Source organism: Anomalospiza imberbis, chromosome Z (genome assembly GCF_031753505.1).
Source record: "Anomalospiza imberbis isolate Cuckoo-Finch-1a 21T00152 chromosome Z, ASM3175350v1, whole genome shotgun sequence".
Taxonomy (NCBI): Eukaryota; Metazoa; Chordata; class Aves; order Passeriformes; family Viduidae; genus Anomalospiza; species Anomalospiza imberbis.
The window spans coordinates 7,606,172-7,631,053 of NC_089721.1; the positions used below are offsets into that span (position 1 = coordinate 7,606,172).

Sequence of the window (24,882 nt, forward strand, 5' to 3'; positions counted from 1 at the left end):
AGAACTACAAGTGGAAAAGCTAATACTTAAAAGCATTGGGAGTTTGTCTCTGAGGGAGTAGGTAAATTTTGTTCATTAGCTAGGAAATTTTTCCCTGAGTGTGTCATGGTATTGCCAGGTCTGATCATTCAGAGATGACAAGGCATTATGAGATTAGTGATTAATTGAAAGACTTTATTTCTTTTAATTTGCCCTCTATAATTTCAGAGTGGACTCTGTTTTAAAGCCTTCCTTTATTGCCATGAGGTCTCGCAGTGCTTTGGTCTGAAACAAAGCAGAAGCAGAACTTTGTTTAAATAATAAAGCTGAGACTTGAAAAGAAAACTTCCTGCTATTGCACCACTCCAGATTTCAGGAAATTGGCAGCCCTGTTGCAACTTTTGTGTCTCTCCTTGCATGACCCTCTAAGCAGTGTCACTTCATGAAGGTAGAGGCAGTGATTCCCAAAAAAATGGAGTTCTGTGACCTTAGTAGAATCCCAGTGGGTTTGAGTCTTTGCAAATCTGATGAATTGCAACTTTTGTATTTCATGTATCTTGAGTGACCAGCTCACAGCTCCACTTTGATCCCTAGAGTACAAAAGGAAATCCCCAGTACGTCATAGGTCTGGTCCACCTTTGCTAGTTTGTTGCTCCTTGCCTTTCAGTTTCTTCCTTTAAGGCGCCTCAGTTTGTCTGTAAAGAGATTAAATTGTTCTTGTGGCTGAATTATTTATGGCTTTTAATATAATTTTCCAAAATTGTATTCCCACTGAGAAAAGTTAATTAAGTTTTGCAAAGGCAAGTTTGAAATACATTTCAGATTTGCAGAAGAGTTTTTGGGATTTCCACCCAAACCCCAAGCCCCAGTGGGATCTTCCATATTTTAAAGGCATCAGAGTTTAGCTTCTTCCCAAATGCCCCTTGCACTGCAGGATCTCTGACAGCCTCCAATCCTTCCAGGCTTCACAGCATGCTCTGAAAATTGCAATTTCCTTTTCTTCTTCAAAACAAATTCTTATCATTTCTTGCATATGGTATTACAGCTGACAGCATGAAGCCCCAGCCTGAATATTAAGATTGTAATTCTTTTTCTTGACTTGTGGTGCAGTGTGTAAATTCATTCAACTAGACTTCCAAGGTGGGTGCCACCAAAATGAAATCTCAATTAATTTACTAATGACAATCAGCTGGGACCATGTTCTGTGTTGAGCAGCAGCTGATTCATATTTTAAAAAGCTATTGTTTTGCCAGTTTAAATTCTATGATTTCTTGAATCATCAGCTTTTCTCCAAGATGCACTGGGTGGTATTTGCATTATTAATCATGCATTTTGACTTTTACTTAACACACATATTTACATAACTGCAGGATTAGTTAAGAAAAAGGGCAGAATGTGGCTTCCAGATGAAGTGGAAAAAAGTTCAACAGTGGAAAGAAGTTTCAGCAAACAGCTGCAGGTCAGGAATTCTGAAAACCACATGTCTGAGATAACTGGGCAGTGAAAGCTTTCTGCCAGTGAGGATGATGAGGGTAATATGAATTCTTACTGGTATTTTCTGTGTTGAGTAGGAGAGGTCATTCACGCAACGTCTATAAAATACTGCCAGACTATATTCTGATTTCATGCCTAGGTTCACTAGAGTGCCTGGCTATGAAGTTGTATGTAATTTCTGTTCATTGGAAAGGTATTTGATAGTGTCTGCCTCCTACATTACCAGATAAAATTTTTCCTTGTTTGTTGAAAAGAAATTTTATTATCATGTTGGTTTGATTTTAGCCTTCGGCTATTGCAGTGTTGGTTTCATACAATAAATGTGAATTTTAAGAATTATATAAAACCAGGCTGAAGTGGGCCTCTAATTATATCTGGAGAGGCTTAATTCTGCTTGATGGCTTCTGAAAAATGTGTGACACTTTTAAAGTCAGTGTCTTAAAGCTCAAGAGGATAGGGCCTCATCCTCTCTTAAGCAGCTTGTCTCAGCATTCTCAGACTCACTGGCTGGAGCAAGAACCTGCACAAGTGCACCTGGAACACGTTGCCAGAGGGCTTGTTATAGTTCCAAAGCTGAAATTCAGAAGTACAGGGACAGACCTTGGACTGGGAATTAGATGAAGGATTTCCCACTTAAGCCAGGTAGGCAAGTAAGGATGCATCCTTCCTGGAGAGCAGCCTCCTTCCCCGTGGTTGTGCTGCAGAGTTATTTTAATTCCTTGTGTGGATGTGCATGTACAGCAGCTTGAAGCTCATCACAGCCCTACTGATGTCCCTCTATTAGGAGAGAGAGTCGTGGAAGGGAACATCTCTTCAAAATAGGGTTCTGTTTCATTAAAACATCACAGAGGAGCATGTGTGGGCTAATGACCCATCGAGTATTTTGTTACTCCTTGGGAAATTGTCAAAGGACACTTAGTATCAAGAAAATAAGGTTATTTCTGACCTTGAGAACGATTCCCTGTTTTGACTGGAAAAATTAGGACTGAGGATTTACATAAAGACTCTGAAGCTACTTCAGCACTCTCCCTTTTATGTGCTATGCAGAGATGGAGTAGAAGAAAATACCCAGTGTATCCTCTGAAAACTGTGGTAGCTGCTGTCAATCAGCTGTCTACAGATTGGATCTGTCTGAATCATGTTATTGTATGGGCAGAGTCACTCATGAAGTGTTTGGTGTAGTATGTGTTAATGGTTGCTGGCATCACCTCTGTACTATAAATAACCCACTGGATAGTGACACAATGTTAATTCTTGCATGTGTTCATACCATTTTTACTTGCTTTTTCTAACCAAATATTTACAAACAATCCTATTGTACTCTCTGGCATCGTGAGGCAGCTCCCTAAAGGAAACCATTAATTTTCTGCTGTACAGCATTGGTTGATTAGATGCTTTGTGGAGGAGGAACCGATATGAAAGCATAGAAATGAAAACAGCAACACTCCTGCCAAGCACTGTAGCCTGTTGCTTTCATTCATCAGCTGGTTTTATTCATTCGTCTGAAGGAATGCTAGTGAATGAATCTTATTTGTGAACTACACAGACTGTGAGGCAGCCTCCCTTCCTTGCTGTCTTCTATCAGTATCCCTGTTCCCAACACCAGGGGTCAGCTTTCTACTGTTAATTTGAAGCCCTTTCTGCTCTAGCTGTGGCATCTAGCCTTACAAGATGCAAGGAAACCAATGAGGAGTTCCAGCCCTCCTCTAGAGCAAACATACTTTACAGGAACGGTTAAGGTAGAAATACTTACGTGTTGGGTAACTTGTATTGCACTTCTCCCAGCCGAGCTATTTTCTAATTGCCTTTCTCTTCCATCCAGGAGCTGCAGTTATCTGTTTGTTGTTTAGACTGACTTCGGAGCCAATGGATGTGACAGCTCCTTCGCGGTGACCTGGGATTGCAGAGTGGGCAGGATCTCTGCCTGCCTGTTTTATTTACTTACATGGTCTTCATTGCTGTCATGTCTGGGGTTCTTTTCTGCCTTGAGTGTCTGTGTCTTTCCAGATGAGGTCACACAATGCTGCTTTACTTCACAATGATGAAAAAAACTAAGCCAAGGGGCTCACAGCAAACAGCAAATACCCAGATCACCATTCATCTCAAATCCTGTAGAGCAGTCCTAGAAACAGCAGGCTCTATTCTAGCAATTCCCATGGACGGGAAGTGACTGTAGAGGCATTTTTTTTCAAATATGTTATTCAACCCTGATTGCTGCTTCCCCAGACCTGTGCCATCACACTGTGATTCTATTCTGGAGAGCCCCTAACTTTTCCCAGCTATCCCATGCGAAGAGCGAGAAGCTTTCCAATTCAGCTGTCTTTGCTGGCTAGCATTCAATCAGACAGCTGGATCACCAGGCAGCTTTAAAGACCTAGTCCTTCTCAGATTTATTTTAGGAATTGCTAGTTATATAGATTGAGTGTTACATAAATGTAATGTCATTATCAGTACCCAAAGATGGCAGTGTCATTTAAAATTATATTTTTTAAGCCAGGTCAACAACCACAGGACCACTGGGGTGAGAACAGAGCAGGGAATCAGAAATGGCAGAGGGAAAGAGAGATCAGCAATTTAGCAGCTGCCCATAGTTAGATTGCTTTGTGTCAGTCATGAAACTGGACGTGAAAATATTTTCCTGTCTTGGTCTACACTCTGAGAATGAAAACTTCCAGCTAAACCTGGAAAAGTGGTTGCAGAAATATTTGTAAGGGAGTCTGACATGGCATTTCCTATGCATTCTCTTACTTTGGAGTAGCAGAGGGAAGAGGAACTACTTCTGTGTATGATGCTGATGAGATCTTCCCTGGAATGTTGCATCCAGCTATTAATAGTTCAGTTTTCAAAATGAGTGTTAAAATTTAAAAGGTTCAGAGATGAACCACATTATGACTTATGTTTGAAAACTCTGCCTTACAGTTCAGTTTTTAAACAATTCAACTCGACTTGTTAAGGAGAAGATTAAGTAGTGATTTGATTACTGTCCATTAATTACTTGAAGGGAAAGGAAGGAGATATCTTATAGAAAAGAACTCTTTCATCTTACTTTTTCATCTAGGACAGAATCTAGCAACTGGAAGTAGAATTCAGAGATCCCAGAAAGCTGGAAATAAATTTTTAATGGTGGAAGTGATTAAGCATAGGAACAAATAAAGGATTTATTCATCACAACTATCTTCTTTAATCTTAGAATTTATAAATCTGCATTGAACACATTCCATCATTATTTCTAGAAATATGTAAGTTACTTTGTAAGCTCCTGAAGTTAGATGGCTTGTCATTATTCCTAGGGCAGGATGGTACAAAGAAAATGTAAAAGGCCTCATTAAAGACTTTTTCTCCAAAGACTTTTCTGTCTTTTGTCCTGGAGATGAGTGTGGATCATTTTTCAACAGAATGCATTAGTAAAAACCTGAAGGAAATCTATCTAATTTAATGTTTTCATTAGTTGAAACTTGTAAGATGTTCAGACTTTTCTTAGCTTACCTTTGGTTTCTTGCTGCTGTAAAGCAAAACCACATTTTCTGCAATGTAAAATCTTCCTCTGTTTGTCCCTGCTTAGGGAACTCAATCATACTTTTTCAATTCTTCTCTTCATGCTTGGTAATATTTATGAGGCTGCCAAACTGTATAATATAGCCAGAAATATCTGGATGCTAACCTCCACTGATTCATATGATAGGCCACTTCAGGTTAAAATTCTGTCAGGAATACTTTGAAAATTCTGGCCATTGAAAAGTAAGTGCAGATAAAATTTGCATTTTTTGGAAACTTTTAACATCAGAACAACATGAAAAACAACTCATTTTGCATGTGTGTGGTTTTTTAAAAATTATTTTGCATTGTCTATTCTCATGGGTATCACTTTGCTGTAGCGTATGTGAGAGATGATAAAATTGAGTATTTTTGAAGGTATTGTAAAATTAAGTCAACTAGAGAAGGTAGGAAGAAAAAGTATTCAGAGATGCTTAACTGTATCAGTGAGGGATCAAAGTGGTGAATCATGTAAGTAGATTTGAGTTGTTTGATCCTTCTGTTTTTCTGGCTATGAGACAAGCAGAATACAACTTTGTTGTGTGAAGAACTTGAGGCTCACTCTGTTTGTATGACTGTACAATCTATGCATCCTTAATTTTTCAAAATTATCATGCTGTATTTAAATAATTGATGAAATTTAGCAAGTGGCTGCTCTTGGGAAAAGGCTGACCAGCAATAAAAGAAAGGCAGCAGGTATTGCTCCAAGAGCTACTGCAAAGTCTTTCAGTCCTGAGTATTCTTATCAGATTCCTCCAGGTATGAGAGAGCTGGCTGGGATTCACAGGCATTCTCCAGCTTCTCCCATAAAACAGTGTGTGATGAAGTGGTTTCCAGTGCTGTATAAAAGATCTTCATGGAGGGACAGTTGTATCAGCTCTTTTTTTTTTTTTTTTTGGTGAGTCCTCAAAAGAGGAGCCAGCACAGTAGATTCTCAAGATGCTTATACTGATCCCCACCTTGGCTCCCACTGAACAGGAGAGGAATTTTATGGAGCAGAACATGCTTTCTAGATGCTATGCAGTCCAAGGCCTCTTCCTGAGCTGCAGAGATGCTGGAAGGAAGACTGATTGTCCAACAGCAGCCTGGCTGGTGGAGACAGGAGATGGGAGATAATGAGGACATGAATTCCCCTTTAACTCCCACAGCAGATCCATGTGTTGGCCAGAGCCAGATCTGGTTTAGATAATGGTTGGCTTCTCAGAGCTGCAGGTCTACAAAGTTGGATGTCACTAGAGAAAGCTAGAAGTTTCTTATGTGGATAAATACCTGGTGGAGGGGAATGATAAAAACAGAGAGGGACTCTTCTCAGTGGTACCAAATGAAAGGCCAAAGTCAATTGATGTGAAAAGAGATAGATAAAAGTCCCTTAAAATGTAAGATATAACTTCTTTACTGTGGGGGTGTTTGAGCAGAAGAGCAGTATTTCCACAGTCTAGAGAGGCTGATTTTAAAAATCTGACAACACTGTCCTGGATGCCATGCTCTGACTGACACTGGCTTAAGAAGGCAGAATTGGACTAGATGTTCTTCAGAGGTACCTTCAAACCTCAGGTATCCTGTGGTTCTGTGATTTATTTTCTTTCTTTTTCATCCTTTACCCATCACATATAAGTGTAAGCCAAAATTTGCCCCATGTTTTGCATAAATACTTGATGCTTTATATTAAACTTTTGGACCAGTTCCATTCCCTAATAGCAGCTTTTTGTTCTTTGGAAATTTCACTCTGAAGGACCCTCTGTCCTTTTGCCTCAACTATCTTTTCCCCCCTGACCTTGTTACTTGGTTAAAAGATTGAAAGCTATTACTTTGTTGCAGTGTACAGTGCAAGCTGATGTTGTTTAGGCAATTTGGGGTGAGGAAGGCCAAGAGGAAGCTGGAACTGAACCTGGCAAGGGACACAAAAAAAAGCTTCTATAGATAAATTAACCAGAAAAGGAAGGTTAAATGAGGTGCAACCCACCCAATAAAAAAATTATGGAAAACTGGTAACAGCAAATGAGGAAAAGGCTGAGGTACTCAGCAACTTTTTTCCCTCAGTCTTCAACGGCAACCTCTTCCTACACCTCTCAAGTGGACAAACATCAGGATGAGGACTGGGGAAGCAAAGTCCCTCCCCCTGTAAGAGAAAGTCAAATTCCCCACCTGAGGAATCTTAATGTACATAAGTCTTGGAACCCAATGAAATTATGTGGTTGCCAAGCCACTCTCCATGATATTTGAAAAATCATGGTAGTCAGATGAAGTCTCAGGTGACTGGATAAGGGAAACCATTGTATCTATCTTGAGAAGTGGTAGAAAGAAGGACTCCAGGAACTACTGACCTGTCAGCCTCCCCTCTGCCTGGGAAGATCATGGGATCTAGTTTCCTCCTAGAAACTCTGCTAAGGCACATGCAGGACAGGGAGGTGAACTGAGGCAACCAGCATGGCTTCACCAAGGGTAAGTCCAACCAGAGGCTTTCTGTGATGCAGTGACAGCAGGAGTGGACAAGGAAAGGGTTACAGATGTCATTTATCTGGACTTTTGTACAGTCTTTAACACGGTCCCCTGCAACATCCTTCTGTCTAAATTGGAGGGAGATGGAGTTGATGGATGGACTGTTGGGTGGTGAGGCATTGCTTGGATACATCCAGAGAGTTGGTTGGATAATCACATCCAGAGAGTAGTGGTCAATGTCTCAAGAGTCCCAGTGGACATCAGTGACAAGTCGAGTCCTTCACGGATCCGTACTGGGACCAGTGTTCTTTAATGTCTTCATTAATGGCATAGATAGAGGGATCCAGTGCACTCAGCAGGTTTGATGACAGCACCAAGCTGAGTGGTGCTTTGGCACACCTGAACAATGGGATACCATCCAGAGACAAGCCTGGGGAGTGGGTCCATGTGAACATCATAAAGCTCAAGGCCAAGTGCTGCTGCTGCACCAGGGTCAGGGCAGCCCCCAGTACCAGCACAGGGCATGACCAGACCCAGAGCAGCCCTGCCCAGAAGGGCTTGGGGTGCTGTGGGTGAGAGGCTGCACATGGCCCGGCCATGGCACTCACAGCCCAGAGAGCCAAACGTGTCCTGGCTGCATCCAGAGCCCCGTGGGCAGCAGGGCAGGGAGGGGATTCTGCCCCTCTGCTCTGCTCTGCTGAGACCCACCTGGAGCACTGCATCCAGCCCTGGGCTCCCAGCACGGGAGGGACAGGGACCTGCTGGAGCCAGCACAGAGGAAGCCACCAATGTGATAAGAGATGGAGCATCTCTCCTATGAAAAAAGGCTGGGATAATTTGGGTTGTTCAGCCTCGAATGGAGAGGGCTTCAGAGTTTTTTATGTCTTTCCAGTATCTGAAGGGAGCCTACAAGGACTATTTACAAGAACATGTAATGACAGGACAAGGGTAGATGACTTTAAACTGAAAGAGTGTAGGTGTGGATTAAATATTGGGAAGAGATTCTTTACTGTGAAGGTGCTGAGGCACTGGCACAGGTTGTCAGAGAAGTGTACCAGGCCATTGTGTTGCCCCGTGGATGCCCTGTCATGGGAAGTGTTCTAGGCTAGGTTGGATGGGGCTTGGAGCAAGTTGGTCTAGTGGAAGGTGCCCCTGCCCATGTTGGGGGAGTTGGAACAAGATGATCTTTAAGGTTCCTTCCAACTCAGGCCATTCAATGATTATGTGATTCTGTTTGAGACTAACAATTATTTAGGTATTTCTGTTTTCTTTCTTTCTATTTTTTGACTAATTTTTTTCTCTGAAATCTACTTTTAGTAGCTCTAAAAATCCATTTATGCTAACCCCCAATTATACACTTAACATACCTGCTTAAGATACATAATATTTCATGTACTATAAATAAAAGCAAGCAAAACCCCTTACAATTTCTGTCGAAGAAGTGAATATCTGGTTTATATCCCAGCCTTATGCAAAGAGGAATTCTGATAAATATTGTCCAAATTTAATGTTCAGTAGCTGGCTGCATTGAAAAATGGGAAGAGGTCTATTAGGGACCTGGGAAATGCTTAATTACAAATTAGTAGGGGCATAGGCAGTCCTCTAGAAGAAATATCACTGGTTTTATGCCCTATTTTTATACACTTCCCTAAACATTTGATGTTAACTACCGATGCAAATGGGCTAGGGGCAGGTGTTGGATCTGTAATGGCTACTCTTAATTTTCGTGGTGCATGCTAGTGCAAAACTGACTGCATGCCCATATGTATGACTCTGCCTCTTCCTTGCTCTTCTATCAATTCTGGGTCTTCTGCCAAATGTCTTCAAAAATGTTCTCAGAGCTGCTGTATCATTTCTCAATGTCTCCTCAATGGCCTGAGCTGTACATGTCCATCTCATCAAGCATCATCTGTCTGCTTCCAAGAGACCACAGCACTGCCATAAAACACTAACTTTCCTCTCTCTTAATTATGGAATACATAAGCATCTCCTGCAGTGTGTGCATCCCCCTCAAAGCTGTTGTGGTCAGGAATACTAAAATGCTGGCAGCCTGGCTTGTTTGCAGGCTGGTGTGATTATCCAGAGGCAGCACATTTGTAGATATCCATTTCTGGCATGATCCTGGGGATTTTTAATCATTGCATGCCACCTGGAAGCCCCTCACTTGGCCACTTGATGGCACTCTTAAATATTTAATTGGTTGCAAATGTTCTCAAATGTGCCAGTTTCATAGAACAGGGGTAGAGGAAACAGAGCCTCAGGTATTAAAGAGTAAAATACAATCAAAATTGGAGCTTATATCAATGGAAACAAGAAAGGTAGGAGCAAAGAAGCAAAAGTTCAGGTGATTGTGGCAAATGCTGCCCAGTGTGTAACGAGAGGATTAGCACCTGTCTGGCTTCCCAGCTCCAGAATGCTCTGCAGACACAAGAGCTGCCTCAGCCTTTCCTCATAGGAGACGTGCTTCATCCTTTTGATTATCTTGGTGGCCTTCTCTGGACTTGCTCCAAGAGGCTGAGGTCTGATGTGCTGAAGACACCAGAACTAGATGCAGCAATCCAGGTGGGGTCTTATGACAGCAGAGCAGAGGGGCAGAATCCCCTCCCTCAGCCTGATGTTAGCTTTCATAAAATAGAGGCAGCTGCCTGATTTTACATTGTAAAATCATGCCCTTATGAGCATTTATTTAGAGAAGAAAATTTAAGGAAGAATTATAGTGTGTGCTAGACCCATGATGAAAAAGCCTGTCTGATCAGAAGGAGAAAACTCCGGTTTTATATAGAGCATTGCAAACTCAGCCAAGTCACATATTCCTTCTTTTTGCACTGCTCACCTGCTCCCCTCACTCTCATGGGAGCTCAGACGAAAGCCAGATCTTTCTGCTCTTTTCAGGAAACTGCTACATCTTTTCATCCCCTTCTCCCCTGTTTTTGTTTGCTTTTGAACCTCTGCTTTCACAGGCCCTGACAAAGAGTGCATGGTTCCTGTGGTTCCTAACTACTCATTTTTGTTGGTCTGGTGGACTGTGGTTTCTCTTGTATTACTCTGCCAGACTGTATTTTAGAGTAATTTTAGGCTATCTCTATCTATCCATCTCTGCTTTTGAGGTGTGTCTTGCCTCTGACATGTGCAGAGCCCACAGTACATATTAGGACGGCAACAAGGCCTCAGGACATGTATAAATTACTACTTGCTTCATCATCTGTCAATTTTGTCTTCTCCAAAATATCCAGAAGACTTCGAAATTCTGGTTTTGTACCTCTGTTATCCAAACTGCAAGTTCCTAAGAGCCCCAGCTAAAAATGTTAACTGGATCAGGAGTAACAGGGATTAGTCAAGCAGCTGGTGAAATGTGTCAAGCAGAATGTTAAATTTGACATTCAAGCATCTAAATCAGCATAAGCCAAAATGATCTATCACTTGCCTCCTCTGCACTGGTGGACTTGCTCAGCCTTTGCAGATCTTGCAGTACTAACACTGCTAATTGGAGGGTACATATTTCCCTGTGATAGGAAATGCCTATGCTCACAGAGTCCAGGCCAATGCAGGTGGTCTCAACAGGGGCGTTCAACTTCCACTGATGAATGTCAGAAAATAAATGCTGGTGGAATTATCATCTGAGGCAGTGTCTCAGAGGGGGTGCTGTAGTAGCCCTGGATCTAGGCACTGTTTTCATTGGTCCTGTGGGTGGGAATATAAACTCACAGCAGATGAAATATGTGACTGATGAAAAGGCAGGTGAAGTTGTAAATTATATTGGGAACAGAGCTGTCGTACAGAGTGATTAATGTTGTGGTAAACCAGAATTATTCAAAGCAAATGCATTTTAGTGCAGTCAAATATAGTATAATACTTCTCTAGACAAAAAAGAGTGTTGTATTTTGGAAGGCAGCAACTCCTAAAAAAAAGAAAAGGAAGAAAATCCCACTTTTGTGTACAACTAAGAAATTTGAGTCCCTAATATGGTAGCTTGGCAAGGAGGCTGAACATGATTCTGGTATGCAAACAGGGAATCCTGAATAGCAGTAGAGATATTATTTAAACATTAGTGAGACTAATACTGGAATATTATGTTTGATTCCAGAGCCAACATTTTCCAAAGCATGCAGAAAAATTGTAGGTAGTTCAGACAGAGCCCCAGGTTGATTCAAGAGTTGGAGAGCACGCCCCAAATGTGGAGAGAGAACAACATCCAGTTGAAATTTGGACTCAAAATGAATGATGTCGGGCCCTCGCACAAATCCTGGCCATGTGATATCCTCCACTTGTCTCTGGAAATTTTGAAAATATTCTAGTCTTCTCCATGTCTGCTGAGAAGTGGCTTTCTCTCTGCAGCTGTGGAGGCAGTGCCTTTCACTGGATGTGGCAAAGTTAATGTTGGTTCCTGGCTTTTTGCTAAGCAGCACTGTGCAGTGCTGGTGAAAATAAATGGGATTTTTTGAGTTCAGGCTGTGATGGTTATCAAAAGTATGCTGAAATGTGACTAGTGTTCAGTTTTTAAAGTATTTAATGAAGAGAAGCACCAGATATGAAAGAAGTCCTTTATCCAGTCAAGGTAGGCATAATAAGAATTAGCAGTGGCAAGCCAGGTAAGTCAAGTAAGGAATTAGGTGCAGCTTTTTAATCACTCAAAGCGATTAAATGTTGAAACAAACTGCAAAATGAAACAGTGGCTTCTCTGTTTTTTTGAGATCTTCATATGAAATATGCATATACTTGCCAAAACCAAGTTATCAGGCTCAAAACAGGATATGCCAGTAACATTTTTGGATCTGTGGAAAAGAGGATACCAGGCTTTCTGGCCTTGAGTTATGAAGTAATGAGTTCTCAAAACATTTTCTTTTCTGGGAAGGGACTATTTTGAAAGACCAATATTTGTATTTTCATTGCCCACAATATGGTTCACAGCCTGATCCATAGTGATGTGGGATATATGAACACAGCATTGTGTTGTACACAAGTACGGTGGACCTAAGTGCTCTGAGCATTTAAAGGGATAGGAACAGAATGAGCACCAATGATCCTATTTAAATTTCTCAGGGATCCTGGGATGAAGTCTGGTTGGGCAGAGCCCTCTGAAGTCCCAGCTCTGTTCTCTGTTCTAGCTTGCTGTAGTGTCTTTGGCAGTCCCTCTGCTGCCCTAGCTCATTCTGTAAATAGGAATGCTGCATATACAAGCTTAAAGCACTCTCAAGTGCTAGAAAATTTTGAGATATTATTGTTATTCCTGAAGAGCTTTGAAAACACATTCAGCCCATGCCCAAACTCTCTGAGCTCTTGGAAAGATTTGTTCTTTCCTGATTTTTCGGAATTACTGGCATACAGTTAAGTCCGAAGTGCCAGCTGTTTCCTTTCTTATAGCACACCAATTCTGCGACTGCAGCAAAGTGTGGAATTGGCACAGTTTTTTAAAATAAGCCAGGAGAGAGTCTTGCTAGAGCAGTGCAAGGTTACTCAACTTATTTCACAGTGGGTTAGATTAGCCTGTGCTCAGTGCTCTGCTGCACAGGATTTGCTCACTGAAAAAAAATAAATAGTATTGAAAATTCGCTAATTTGTGACTTTCTTGGTCATCATGTCTATGCCATGCAGATGGAAGCACAGGAATATTCTTAGATTGTGCTTAGGGTTTTGAAGATTTCCAATTTACTAGGGAAAATTTGCTGGTCTTTTTTTGGTCCTCTACACTTTAAATATTGGAAAGACAAATAAATAGCGGAGATGTATCTTTGGCTACCAATAATTTTGTGAAACTGAACCAGCCCTTTCCCTTGGCTTCTTAGTAAAGTAGTCCTAAAGGATAGAGCCCCAGCTAGCCAGTTCAAAGCATGAGTGTATCTGGGAGAGTAGAACTGCTTGCGTAGCTGTGATGCTCAGAAACAATCAACTGTTCACAAATGTACTTCATTTTGCTTTTTTTTTTTTTTTTTCCCAGATGGGCTCTTAGAGCACACAAGACAGATTTTAGGTACCAGTAGTTCTTTTTGGTGTGATGATATCTTCGTCCAAGCCATATCAGTGAGACAGCTTGCAGACTTGATTTTTAGAAAGCCATCATAGGATCACAGGATCTAAGATATAAGGCTACAGTTTTTTGGAGTTTAAATCCTCTAAAGAGAAAGTAATTTGGCAGCTTATCACACAAGAAACTCTAGCACCGGCTCCTTGTGTAGTAAAAATACTGACTTTAACTCATGTCCATGGAAGGTCCCCACATTGAGATTTATTATGTGGCTGCAGGATTTACCTGAAGCATTGTGCTTTCTACCTTGAGGATGATGTTGCTTTGAGCATAGTTGTTCAGCCCTAAGCATTTTGGAGGAAACGGAAGAAAACTATGTATGTCTCATGGCTTTGTTCATGAATAAAGAGGGAAAGATACAAATAATTTTTTAAAATTCTGTCCAGCAAACAAAAGACTTTGATCTGATATTGGACATTTGCTGATTCTTTTAAATTCTGGTAAGGAATAATATAAATGGTACTTAGTAAGCATCAGAATAAAAGATTCAGATGCTTTTCAGATTATTACTTTGTATAAACTATTTGATGATATGATAATCATATTCTGGGATACTTTTCTACCACTGCAGTATTTTTCTGAAAAGGATTTGGGGTGAATCTGTTCAGCTATAAAGACATATTCAGGGGAATATTTTAGATAGTGGTCATAGTTGATTTGAAACCTATTTTTGTTTGCATGTGATGTTTACAGGCTCAGTTCTCCATGTTGAGACCAGTAATCACTCTATCTGCATCTTTCCTTAGCAAAACTTGTCTTCCTACATACACTTGTTACATGTCAGTGTCTAAAATTTAGCCTCTGCTCAAGTGAACACTGAGAGCTCCTCATGGCAGCAAGAGTCTGTTCATTCTCTTCTTCTTCTTGTGTCTTCCTGTAAAGAACAAGTCCTGCTGGCACTGATTATCATAAAAACTGTCCGATATCTCTAATATCTCCAGCCCTTGTATCTCAGAAAAAAAAAAAAAAAAAAACAAAAAAAAAAACCAAAAAAACCCCACCACTTTGCACTTAGTGGATCTGCATAGGGCAGATCCATTACTCTTCCAGTCCCTACCACTGCATCCATGAGGTGCAGAGCCACTGTCTCAGGTCTGAAGATGCTACCTTCACTTCCAACAGTGGTTCACCATTGCCAGATCTTGGTCTGTGCCTTTTGCACCTTTTGGCTGTGCTCTGTGATCTTCTAGCACTGATTCACCCACATTCTGAGAGTCTGTTTGCCCAGTGTTTTGGGGCAAAGTGCAGTACTCTGCTTGTTTTTACTGAAAACCAAAAACCTTTTTCTTGAAAATGCTGCTCTTTAAAGCTATAGCACGGATGTGTTGCTGTGGATATGTGCTGTGCTTGCTATTCTGGAACACTGTATATCACTAATGAAATAAGCCCTTTTTAAAAAGTATTCATTAAAGAATATATTGATATGTCACAGGTTAGTACCCTGAATGAGAATTCACTGTATATTAAAATGGATTGATATGCCTATGCTCAGCAGGTTAGTGTTTTGCTGAGGTTTATGCCTCATGCTTCCGTGTTAATTGTGGGTTATTCTCATCACATTACCTTTCATCAAGACTAGGCTGTACTTTAGCAATCATATTATTCAGCTGTACAGGTAGTATTCACACATCTGTGATTTACCCCACATTCCTGGTATTTGATAACGTAAAGGAGACTATATGGGTAGGATTCAGCTCTTAGATTAAGGCAGGTTTAACATTCTGTAGTGGCCACTGCAGTCAATGGAGCCTAGAGAATAAAGCAGCACTCATAGAAAACTCCCCTTTAAGGTGCTGCTGATACTGATGGTAGCAGAGCTTGGACTCTGAGTGCCAGCATACACAGACCTACATTTGGGTGTCCTAAGCTGCAAACTGGCTCTACATTTCACTCTGCCAGAGCTTCTTCTCAAGGCTTTGTTTTCCTCCTGCCAGACTAACCCTCAGGTGGAATTGCTGAAGCTGCTGAATGATTTCACCTGATGAAGGCCTGCTCTATCACCTCTCACTGAGGAATGTGGGTAGACTCTGTTCCTGTCAGGTGACTGGGAAGAGAACCACCTCCAAAACCCCACTTAGATCTCTGGCTAAATCACCCTCGGTAGACGTGTCTCCTCTGCTGTCTGTGCAAGGAACATGGAGGCAGCTCTCTGAGGTTCCTCAACACATTGCTAACATATAGAAAATTAATATATGCTACAGACCTTCTGGGAATATGCCTGGCTGGTCAGCTCAGTCCAAGAGAAATAAGAGCATGAAATAGGTTAAATTCAAAGACTGTCCAACCAATTTGACTTCATTCTGCTCTGAGTCACTCCTGGTGGCCATTTCCACAGCCTTCCCAAGTGCTTTTGCTTCTAAGGAGAGTGCAGCTTCATCCTTATCATGCATGGGTCTCAACTAAATACCAGTTTAATGACATTACTTGGTTAAGAACAAAGACAATTCTGTGAATTAAAAGAACTGGAAAATCTCTGATGGAGAAAGTAAGCTCAATTCCTTTTCAGCAAGAATTCTAAGAATAAGATTCCCCTTCATTAAAAAAAAATATTATTTGGGGTCAGATATGTTTAATGCCAGTTTTGGAATCTCACTTTTCTGCAAAATAAAGAAGCCATTTTCATCTTCTATCCCCAGTACAGAGAGACCTGTGAAAATATTCTATTTTGATAATCTAGTACAAAGCAGCAGTAATAATTTTGTTAATGTGTGTTTCTTTACTGATTCTTTGAATGTTTTAATGTGGTCCTGTTAAACATGGAGTACACAATGTCTGTACCTGCATGCTGACTTGGAATCAGTTTGCTACTAACTCTCTAAAGTTAGTGTTATCACTGGAGTACACATTTACCAAGACCTGATCCTGCAGGTCAGAAAAAATGTTAAGAAAGGCAGGAAGCAGTTTTAAAATGGGAGGACTGTTCTGGAAACAGAATGTATAGTGAGTACTTGAAGCACAGAAAGCAGTAAATTTATTTCCCATATACTGTGTGCCTGAAGGCATTGGCAGTAATAAAAAGCACTGGATAGCTAGAATGCTCTCAGAGGCAGCATTGTTTTCATAGATTAGCAAAGTTCCTTCTTTGTTTCTGGAGAGCTTATCTACATCAACAGCTTTTCTTTCCCTTTCAGAGAATTTGGAAATTGTTTTTTTACATGATCGAAATACCCTAAGAATTGCAGAGACAGTCAGGGCATGATGACAAAAAAACACAAAAGAAAGATGATCCTACTGAGAAAAGGGAGAGCTAATTCCAGAAAGCACAAAGAAAAGGTGAAAGTAAATAGAAAAAAGATTGGAAAGTCTAGGCAAAAAAAAAAGCTTCTGTGCCAAACTGGGAGATGTTGGACATAAATAGAAAATAAAGCTGTAGTGACTTTTACATTGTCCACTTATGAGTAATGGCAAGTGATATAATTCTTTACAGATACATTAATTAAATGTTTTTCTTTGAAAATGTAGTGGAGACTGAAATATCAAATATCACCAGTATGGAAATTGAAATGGTGCTATCCTTGGTTCAGCCTTATGTCTGCAGTGTAGTGAAGTCTTAGGCCACAAAAAGAAGTGTAATCCTAGCCCAAGGAAAGAAATGTCCACAAAATTCTTTCTTTCCTCTACACTTCTCCTCACAGCTCTCTCTCCTGGGAAAAAAGCACACCTAAATAGTAACATTTCTGTATAAGTACATTGTGCCTATGTCCTGGAGGTGGCATATCAATGGTGGAAAGGATGTTCAGATGTGGGCATACCAAAATGACCATTTGGTCCTGTGACTGGTAACTTTGCATTCAGGTAGGTTTCGGGCATAGGTGAGAGCTGTCTGTTTCTGCCTTTCAATAGCTGAGGATCCTGGAAACTGATCTGACATCTCCTTGTTTAGATGACTTCATGAAGCAGGGCCATGGCATGCTCCTGCTCTACACCCTGAAGAACCCCTCCTTCCCAGAGTACTCCTTCAGCAGTGAGAGTGGCGTCATGTGCCTGGACTTCCACAGTGACCACCCCCACCTCCTGGCAGTGGGCTTCTACGACGGCAATGTGGCCATCTACAACCTAAAGAAGGCAAGCTCCCAGCCCAGCTACAAGAGCAGTGCTAAGTCAGGAAAGCACACAGAGCCAGTGTGGCAGGTAAGGGTGCTTTTCCTTTCCTGTGATTTGGCTTTGAATTGCATGGAGCTTGGGCACAGCAGGAAAAGTCCTGTATGGGGAAAGGGCGCTGTTTTAGTACATGCAATTGATTAAGTTGTATTTCAAGCTAATTTTGAAATATGTACAAAGGCAAAGCAATGAATGCTCAGTCCTCAGCAGACACTAAAATTGTGAGCAAAAGTTTGCTGTAAACAATTATTTCTCCTTAGTTTTCATTATTAGAATTGACTTCTTTTTGGAGAAGAACTGGTATCTTCTGTATGTACCAGCATGCAACGCTATTTGTGTTCCAAACAGAACATGACAGGATAAGCAGTGCATAAAAACAAGTAAAACAAGTATATTAGCCTAAAAGAGAGTGCTGTTTGGCACAGGAAGTTCAGGGGCAGCTGCCTGTGGAACTGGCTGCCACCAGGATTCAAGACACACTACGTTATAGTTAACTTTTAGTTGACCTTGAAGTACTCTAGTGAATTCAGAACTGCAGTGTGCAGGTAATGTTCTTAAACTACTGCCACTCTGGCATCTGCCACAAAGAGCCACCAGATGGGTGGTACTGTGAAGGGCCAGGGTAAATACGTTGCTACATCCAGCTAACTAGCTGTGTCTGTAAGGTAATCTGAGCTCAGAATGAATCACTGGTACCTGTGTTTTTGATCTTGTTCTTAGCAGTAGAAGTGGCAGCACATATTTTAACATGGTCTGTATGAGGCTGTTGAGGTGCATGGGTGTGTGCTTGGTTTGCTAGCCTGGGCTAAAGATGTTGCTGTGGTGACTATGGCTGTCACTGACTTAGGCTGGCTGATACAGCCTCACACCAGTGTTCCTTGAACTTAAGCACATGCCTTGCAAGGATTGTCCCCCAGCCATGGCGCCATCTTCCAGTAAAAGTCCAGGAGATCAAGGGAACCTGATGGGACTACTGATGAATGTGGAATATGCCAAGAGCAAGACCTCTGCTTGCTAGAAACAGAGAGTTTGTGCAAATGTAACATTTCAGAGAAGACATGAATTTTATATTTCCTGCCTGTCTGTCCAAAGCTTTTCCTCTAGCAGATATTTATAGCTCTTCTATAAGAGGTTAACAGAGTAGCCTGGACACACAGACACACTCACCCACACACACACCCATGAAGAAAACTTCTGAGCTTTTCCCATTGCCATTTAGGCTTCCAGTAAAAAAGCCTGGCAAAATAGTAAGTCCTGTGTGAAGTTTTTCATGGCCTTGTTGCAGCATGCTATAGGAAGTTGCAGCTGTTACATTAGAGACACAAAAATCCCAGGTCCATTGTGCCCCAGATGATATTGGAGAGGACTGTGTGCTGAAGAGGCGTTATTAGCAGCCTGTTCCCTGCAGACCAGGAGCTGGTACACACAGCAGTGGAGGCATTCTTTGTGGGGTTTGTAGGGGTAGGTTTATGTGTACCACTTGGCAGCAGTTGGGCTCAGAACTGAAAAAAAATCATTAAATGCTCTTGGAAGATAGCTCTGAAAAGGAAATAATCCACTCCATGGGTATGGATAGATGTGTAAAGAAGTTCCTGCTTCTTTATTTCCACAGGTTGAGTGCTGAGAATCATAATCATTAGTTTTCACTGACAATATGAGAATTTCTCTGAGCAACCTGTTCTAGTGGAGTGTCCCTGTCCATGGCAAGGAGGTTGGAACAGAAAGGTCTTGTTCCAACTTTCCAACCAAAATAATTATGTGATTCTGTGATTAAAATACCAATATTTTTACTAAACTTTAGAAATTTTAACTTCTACAAAACTTGCAAGCAAAGTTAGTAGTCAGGTGATTGTACAGCAATCCAAAGAGCTTGTACCTCTGTTGGAAAGAGCTAAAGGGTAAGCATTTGTCAATATCAGCCAAAAGGTTTACAAAAGATTTGCACTCCATTCAATGTGACAAAAAGCAGCATGGACTACATGTTAGGCTGAGACATAGGATTGTTATTCTTAATTCAGCATTAAATGGTTCTAGAAAGTGATGCTTTTTTTCTCATGTTTAGCTCAAAGATACCCTATTCTCTCCCACCACCACCCCGCTAGTCTGAGGGTCAGTCTTTGTCTAGATCCTAGACCTCAAAAAAATCCCCCTTTTTTGTAGGAAAAGTGAACAAAGTAGAAAAGTAACAATGTTATCCTGAACAATTAGGAGCCTTTGTTCTCTGGACTGCCTGGCTTTTTTCTTTTGAAACAATGCAACCCTTTCACAATGGAAGCAAAATGGGAAGTGGGTAAAGCAGACTGACAGCTCTTTTCTTGTGCTGTTTCATTTTCAGTGACTTAGTAATATCTCAGTACGTTTGCATAAAACAAAGCTGATGTAATGTTCCCATTGTTAAGAGCAAAATGAAATAATACAAATTTTCTACTTCTGTTACCTAAGAAAGAGTTTGTCTACTTTATACTACTCCCTATTTTTTAAATGAGCATAGCAATGGTTTCTTATAGATTTGGCAATTATCTCCCATGTATTAAGTGCTATTACACTGTAAATAATGGAAAATTCTAGCCTGTTTTAAATTACACATTTCTAATTGCTTATTACTAATTGGTGAGGATCCAAATCCTCAGAGAGGAATAAACAGAGAGGAATACACATGTACATAGACATATGAATGGATATGCATGCAGTGCGATGTAGCTTCTGCCATGAAAACTCAGGTGTCACAGGATCATAGAACTAGAAATCATCTCCCACATAAGTGAATTCAGGCCTCTCCCTTTGAATGTAAACACCAGCTTAAAAGGAGTCACCTCCTAAAAAACTGTGTCAAACCTGTCATGTTCTGCTGGGAACAAAAAACCTGTGTGCCATTAACCTAAACCCCTCTTTAATAAAAATAATTCTCAATTAGTCAGCAAAATCCTCACACTCCCATCATCTCTGAGTAGGCCCACAAAGCAAGTCTCTGAACAGTGTATGTTTTTTGAGCCAATGGCTCAATCCCAGGGCTTGGCTCTGAAGGTTAATGAGGTTGGCCGATGTGGAACTACTGGACTAGACTTTGCAGCCACAGGAGCGGTGTTCTCTGGGAAGAAGTGACGCCTTGCTGGGAAGGGGCTCTCAGCATAGAACCTCTCCTTTTTCTAGCTTTAATTTTTTTCTTTCTCCTTTCTTTTAAAAAGTTTATGTTGAGGGTTTGTTTACAGCTGAGAAGAGTGGTTTTTCTCTTATCTTTTTTCACTGGGATATACCAAATATTTTAGGTTTGAACTATTTGGAAGCTGGAGTAATTCAGAATCAGGAATTGATAACTGAAACTATGTGTTAGGGTTTGTTTCTGTTGTTCAATCCCCTTCCTAAAACACATCTTATTTGACAGATTTGTTTTCACTGTGAGCTTCTATTTTACTTTCACATCAAGCCAAAAGGATGTTATTTCTGCTGAGACTAGTGCAGAGCCAATCCTGTTGCAGAGGGTTGAAAATAATTTTTTTTTTTACTTGCTCACCATCAGAGTTACTGCAGAGATTCCCACTGCAGAGTGTTGACCCTAGGATCTGCAAATGGAACATTTCTTTTAGTTGTCCTTCAAGCAAATCTCGCATACCCATGTGGACAATGTGGTTTGGAATTGCTGTGGGGACTTCACTGGTTGAAAACACAACTTTGTTCAGTGTTGATTTACTGAAGCTGATCTGTTCTCCCTGAGGAGCTGATATCATGAGCTTCAGATGGTATCCTGAGAGAATTATTTTCCTATATTTATTTATACATGGGAAGAGAAAGGGCTGGCCACTGCAGGCTAATTCTTCACCAAATCCCAGTCAGGTTAGATGTGATGCTCATGGTTTGGACAAAGAAGTCAAGGCAAGATGGTGATAGCCTGCAAACTACCAAAGGAAATTAAAAGGAGTGTCAACTTGCAGAACAGTTTTCCAGCAGAACTTGTGGATGTTCCATCTCAAGTGTCAACCTGACAAAACACACCTGAAACTGCTCACTGGAGTTTGTCACATAATTGTGTGATCCCTTCTATTTGTCTATTTTCTGTGTTTTACTCTAAGTTCTGAAATAAATCTACACTGAACTTTTGCAGTTTGTGAAGCCACCCCAAGCTCACTGAATTCTTGTTTTGTTGATAGAAGTAAATGAAAATCCCTTTAAAGTAAGCACAGCCTGCTGTTCTTTACCCCATTCTGTGCTTCCAAACACAACTCCACAAAGACAGGTCTTTATGAAAAGCTGAACATATTTTCTGCACTTAGAAGAAAAAAAAAAAAGGATTTTGTTCATAATCCACTGTCACACCAGCACATTGTTTCATTCTGATGATGAGCTTTCTCCTAAATCTGTCATCTGCAGTCAGACAAACAGATTTTGCTGCTTACATTGCCACTGAGATGTTACTACTTCACATAATATTTTGTTCCTTTGGCTTCAGACACACAAATTTTTTAATGCAAAGAAAATACAAGAAAAATATAAGATAGAAGGTTGCTATCAAGGTCAGAATAAAGATCAGCTGTATCAAAACAGCTTCAACACCCCTCCTGTTGCCTTCACTAAGAAGTACACAATAGGTGGTTGCTGAGGAGAGTTCAGTGAAAAAAAATCTTATTCAACTCTGCGATTATAGTGCTAGGGGATAACTCTAGAGGAGAAATAGAAATCTGGAGAATAGAATGTGAAACAGAGACCTAAAGCCAAGGAATCTAAACCCAAGAAAGGAGGAAGAATCTAGCCTGAAAGCAAAATGGAGCACAAATCTAATTGTGAGGGTAATTTGGCATCAAACCTCTTCAGTAATGCAAGCCAACTGTGTTTCTCGTATAGGGTCAGCTCAATGTTTGCATGGAGGACCTTCCTCTTCAGCTCCAGCTTTCTACTACATTTTTTGGGCCACCTGCTGTGCCTTGCATACCTGGCCAAGTGCAAGCAGGACAGACAGTTGAATTAACTTCTGACATCCCAGAAGTAAAAGAGACCAGAGAGGTCACTCATTCTGCACTTGCACAGAAGTAGGAAGCAGAGATCTCAGTCTGTTAGAGGCTCTCTTGCTCTCTTGCTGAAGGAGGATTTTTACTCCTCCTTCAGTCCTTAGCTGCAGTCCTGCTCCCTACACTGAATTCTGTGTCCAGTAACAGGCTGTTGCAGCAGCAGTTGTCCTGTCTGCTGAGTACCTGACACTGGCTCCCCACTGCAGCACCATGAGACACTTAGTGACTGACTAGCATCAGTTGTGTCCCTGTCCTCTCCTGAAGGGAACTGGGAAGGAAAGGCTGTGCTTGGGAAGAGTTGCCATATGCTTGCTGTAGAAAGCAGGGTCAAGATCAGCAGTTTTCTGGTTGTCCTCCGTTGCTGTGAGAGCTAACTACAGGCACAGCCCTAATGGAGGAAATCCTATCTCCCACAGAGAGTTAACTTCTACCACTTTTTGGAAAGGCTGTGCTGAGCCACAAAATCATCTGGAAGCTTTGGGCTTATTTATGCATGGTAGGAGTGGTGGAAATTGCAAGATAGTCTGGTGGCAGAAATGCTGGATAAAATTTTTGCAGTGTGCTTATACCTTGTCCAAAACTGTTGGACACATTTTAAGCCACTATAGGTTAGGAAAGGTAAACATCCAAAGGCTTATTCCTAAATGTCTTTGACAATAATGTACAAAATCTCTCATAGTTTAACTTTGGCATTGTACTTTTTGAGATGGTATCTTCTGGAGATTCAGAAATTATTTGTGGTTATTTTTAAATTGTGCCTTGGGCATGGATTCATTTGGGTTAGAAATTGTCTAGCAAAGTCTCCATTGCAGATCATGTAATGTTTGTCTAAAAAATGAGCTTGTTTTGCTTTGTTGCTGCATTTCTCTCTGTACTTCATTCAGATGCTGAACTTATTTTCTACCTTCTGCTCTCACTGTTTCTTGTTAAATAGATTCTTCTCTCATGCTACTCTAACCCTCTTCCTTTTACTTAAGATCCAAACCATCCTTCTGTGGGTTTTCAGATTATTTCTTTTCTGGTGTCTCCAAGCAACATACAAGAAACTTTCTTTGCCTGTTAGTTGCACTGGGGCTAATTTGTGGAGAAAATTTCACTTATAAAATTGTCCCTTAAAGTCCCTTTAAGCCATGGGATGTTGGAAGATGTTAGCCTGAGGTTTAAAATACCAGAGAGGTTGTTATGCATTTGTTTGGTTGCTTGGGTCTTTGAATTCTGTTCTGCTGCTTTATAGTGTACATATAAACACACTGATGGGTTTTAATGGCTCTTATACAGCCTGTGAAACAACAGAATGCTGCTCTGAAGAGGATAAAATAAAAGCAAGAGAATGATAATGGCAGAGTTAGAGGCAAGTTGGGCAGGGATGCTGCAGGCAAGGTCACATTGATACATAGTGAGATACAGGGAGCTGGGGCTGGCCATGACTCCCACCCTTCTCCCACCCTGAGAGCCACAGTGAGCTACCACAGCTTGATGTGGTGTCCGGGGCTCTCAGCATCCAGAAGGCTCCAGGAAAGTCTCTCCCCATCCTTGCTGCAATCCACATGATCCTGTGGTGATGGGAACCTTCTGTCAGGCATATTGCAGACACTGTTTCTGATGTAGCAACATCAGGCAGCTTGGGGGATTGGGTGTGAACCTGCCTGCCCTGTGTACCTGCTTTTCCTGCATACAGAGTGAGAAATTTCATATTTTGTCTATTGCAAACTGGGAATCTTGCACCATGAGCACAGTCAGAATTGAAACCAAGAGCTGTGAATTGCAACTGGTGAAATACCCCTGAGCTTTGTTGGCCTCTGGCATGCATTGCTCAGCTGCGTGCTGTGTCTAACATGGGAACACAGCCACTGACAGGACAAACAGGTGACAGTCTAATGTCTGGTTCCTCCCTCCTCGTCTGTTAACATGCCAGCCTAATAAATTCACTGGGCAGTGCTGTGAGGGGAACAAGCGCACAGATTCCTGGTGAAACACTGTACAAAGGAGAGCATCCAAATCCCAGCAGGAAGAAAACAAACTGAAAGTAGGGCCAGCCTTATCCAGTGCTATTTATAGCTAAGCTCTGCTTCCTTCAGATAAATCTGAGTCTCTGAAGCATGAGTAATGCACAAGCCTCAGGCTGGGCCTTTGCCCTGCTTCAGTGGCACTCCTATGTCCATGCTCTCTGCTTACAGCTGAGTCCCACCCACCACCACCACGTATGCTCTTTAGTAAGAAAAGTTTTGCTACCCTTTTTCTGTACCCCAAATTTGTGGATGGTCTGATGTTGTAAGCCTAATTTCTTGCTCCTCTTGGCTGACCTTACACCCT

General features: G+C 41.2%; 1 protein-coding gene across 1 annotated transcript in view; it reads left to right on the forward strand.

Moving 5' to 3' along the window:
* Positions 1-24,882, forward strand: part of DNAI1 (dynein axonemal intermediate chain 1) — a 135,999-nt gene that overhangs the window by 43,422 nt on the left and 67,695 nt on the right. The window contains exon 13 of the mRNA XM_068176628.1: positions 17,352-17,599. Coding sequence (XP_068032729.1) covers positions 17,352-17,599 — 248 coding nt within the window. The remainder of the gene's footprint in view (positions 1-17,351; positions 17,600-24,882) is intronic.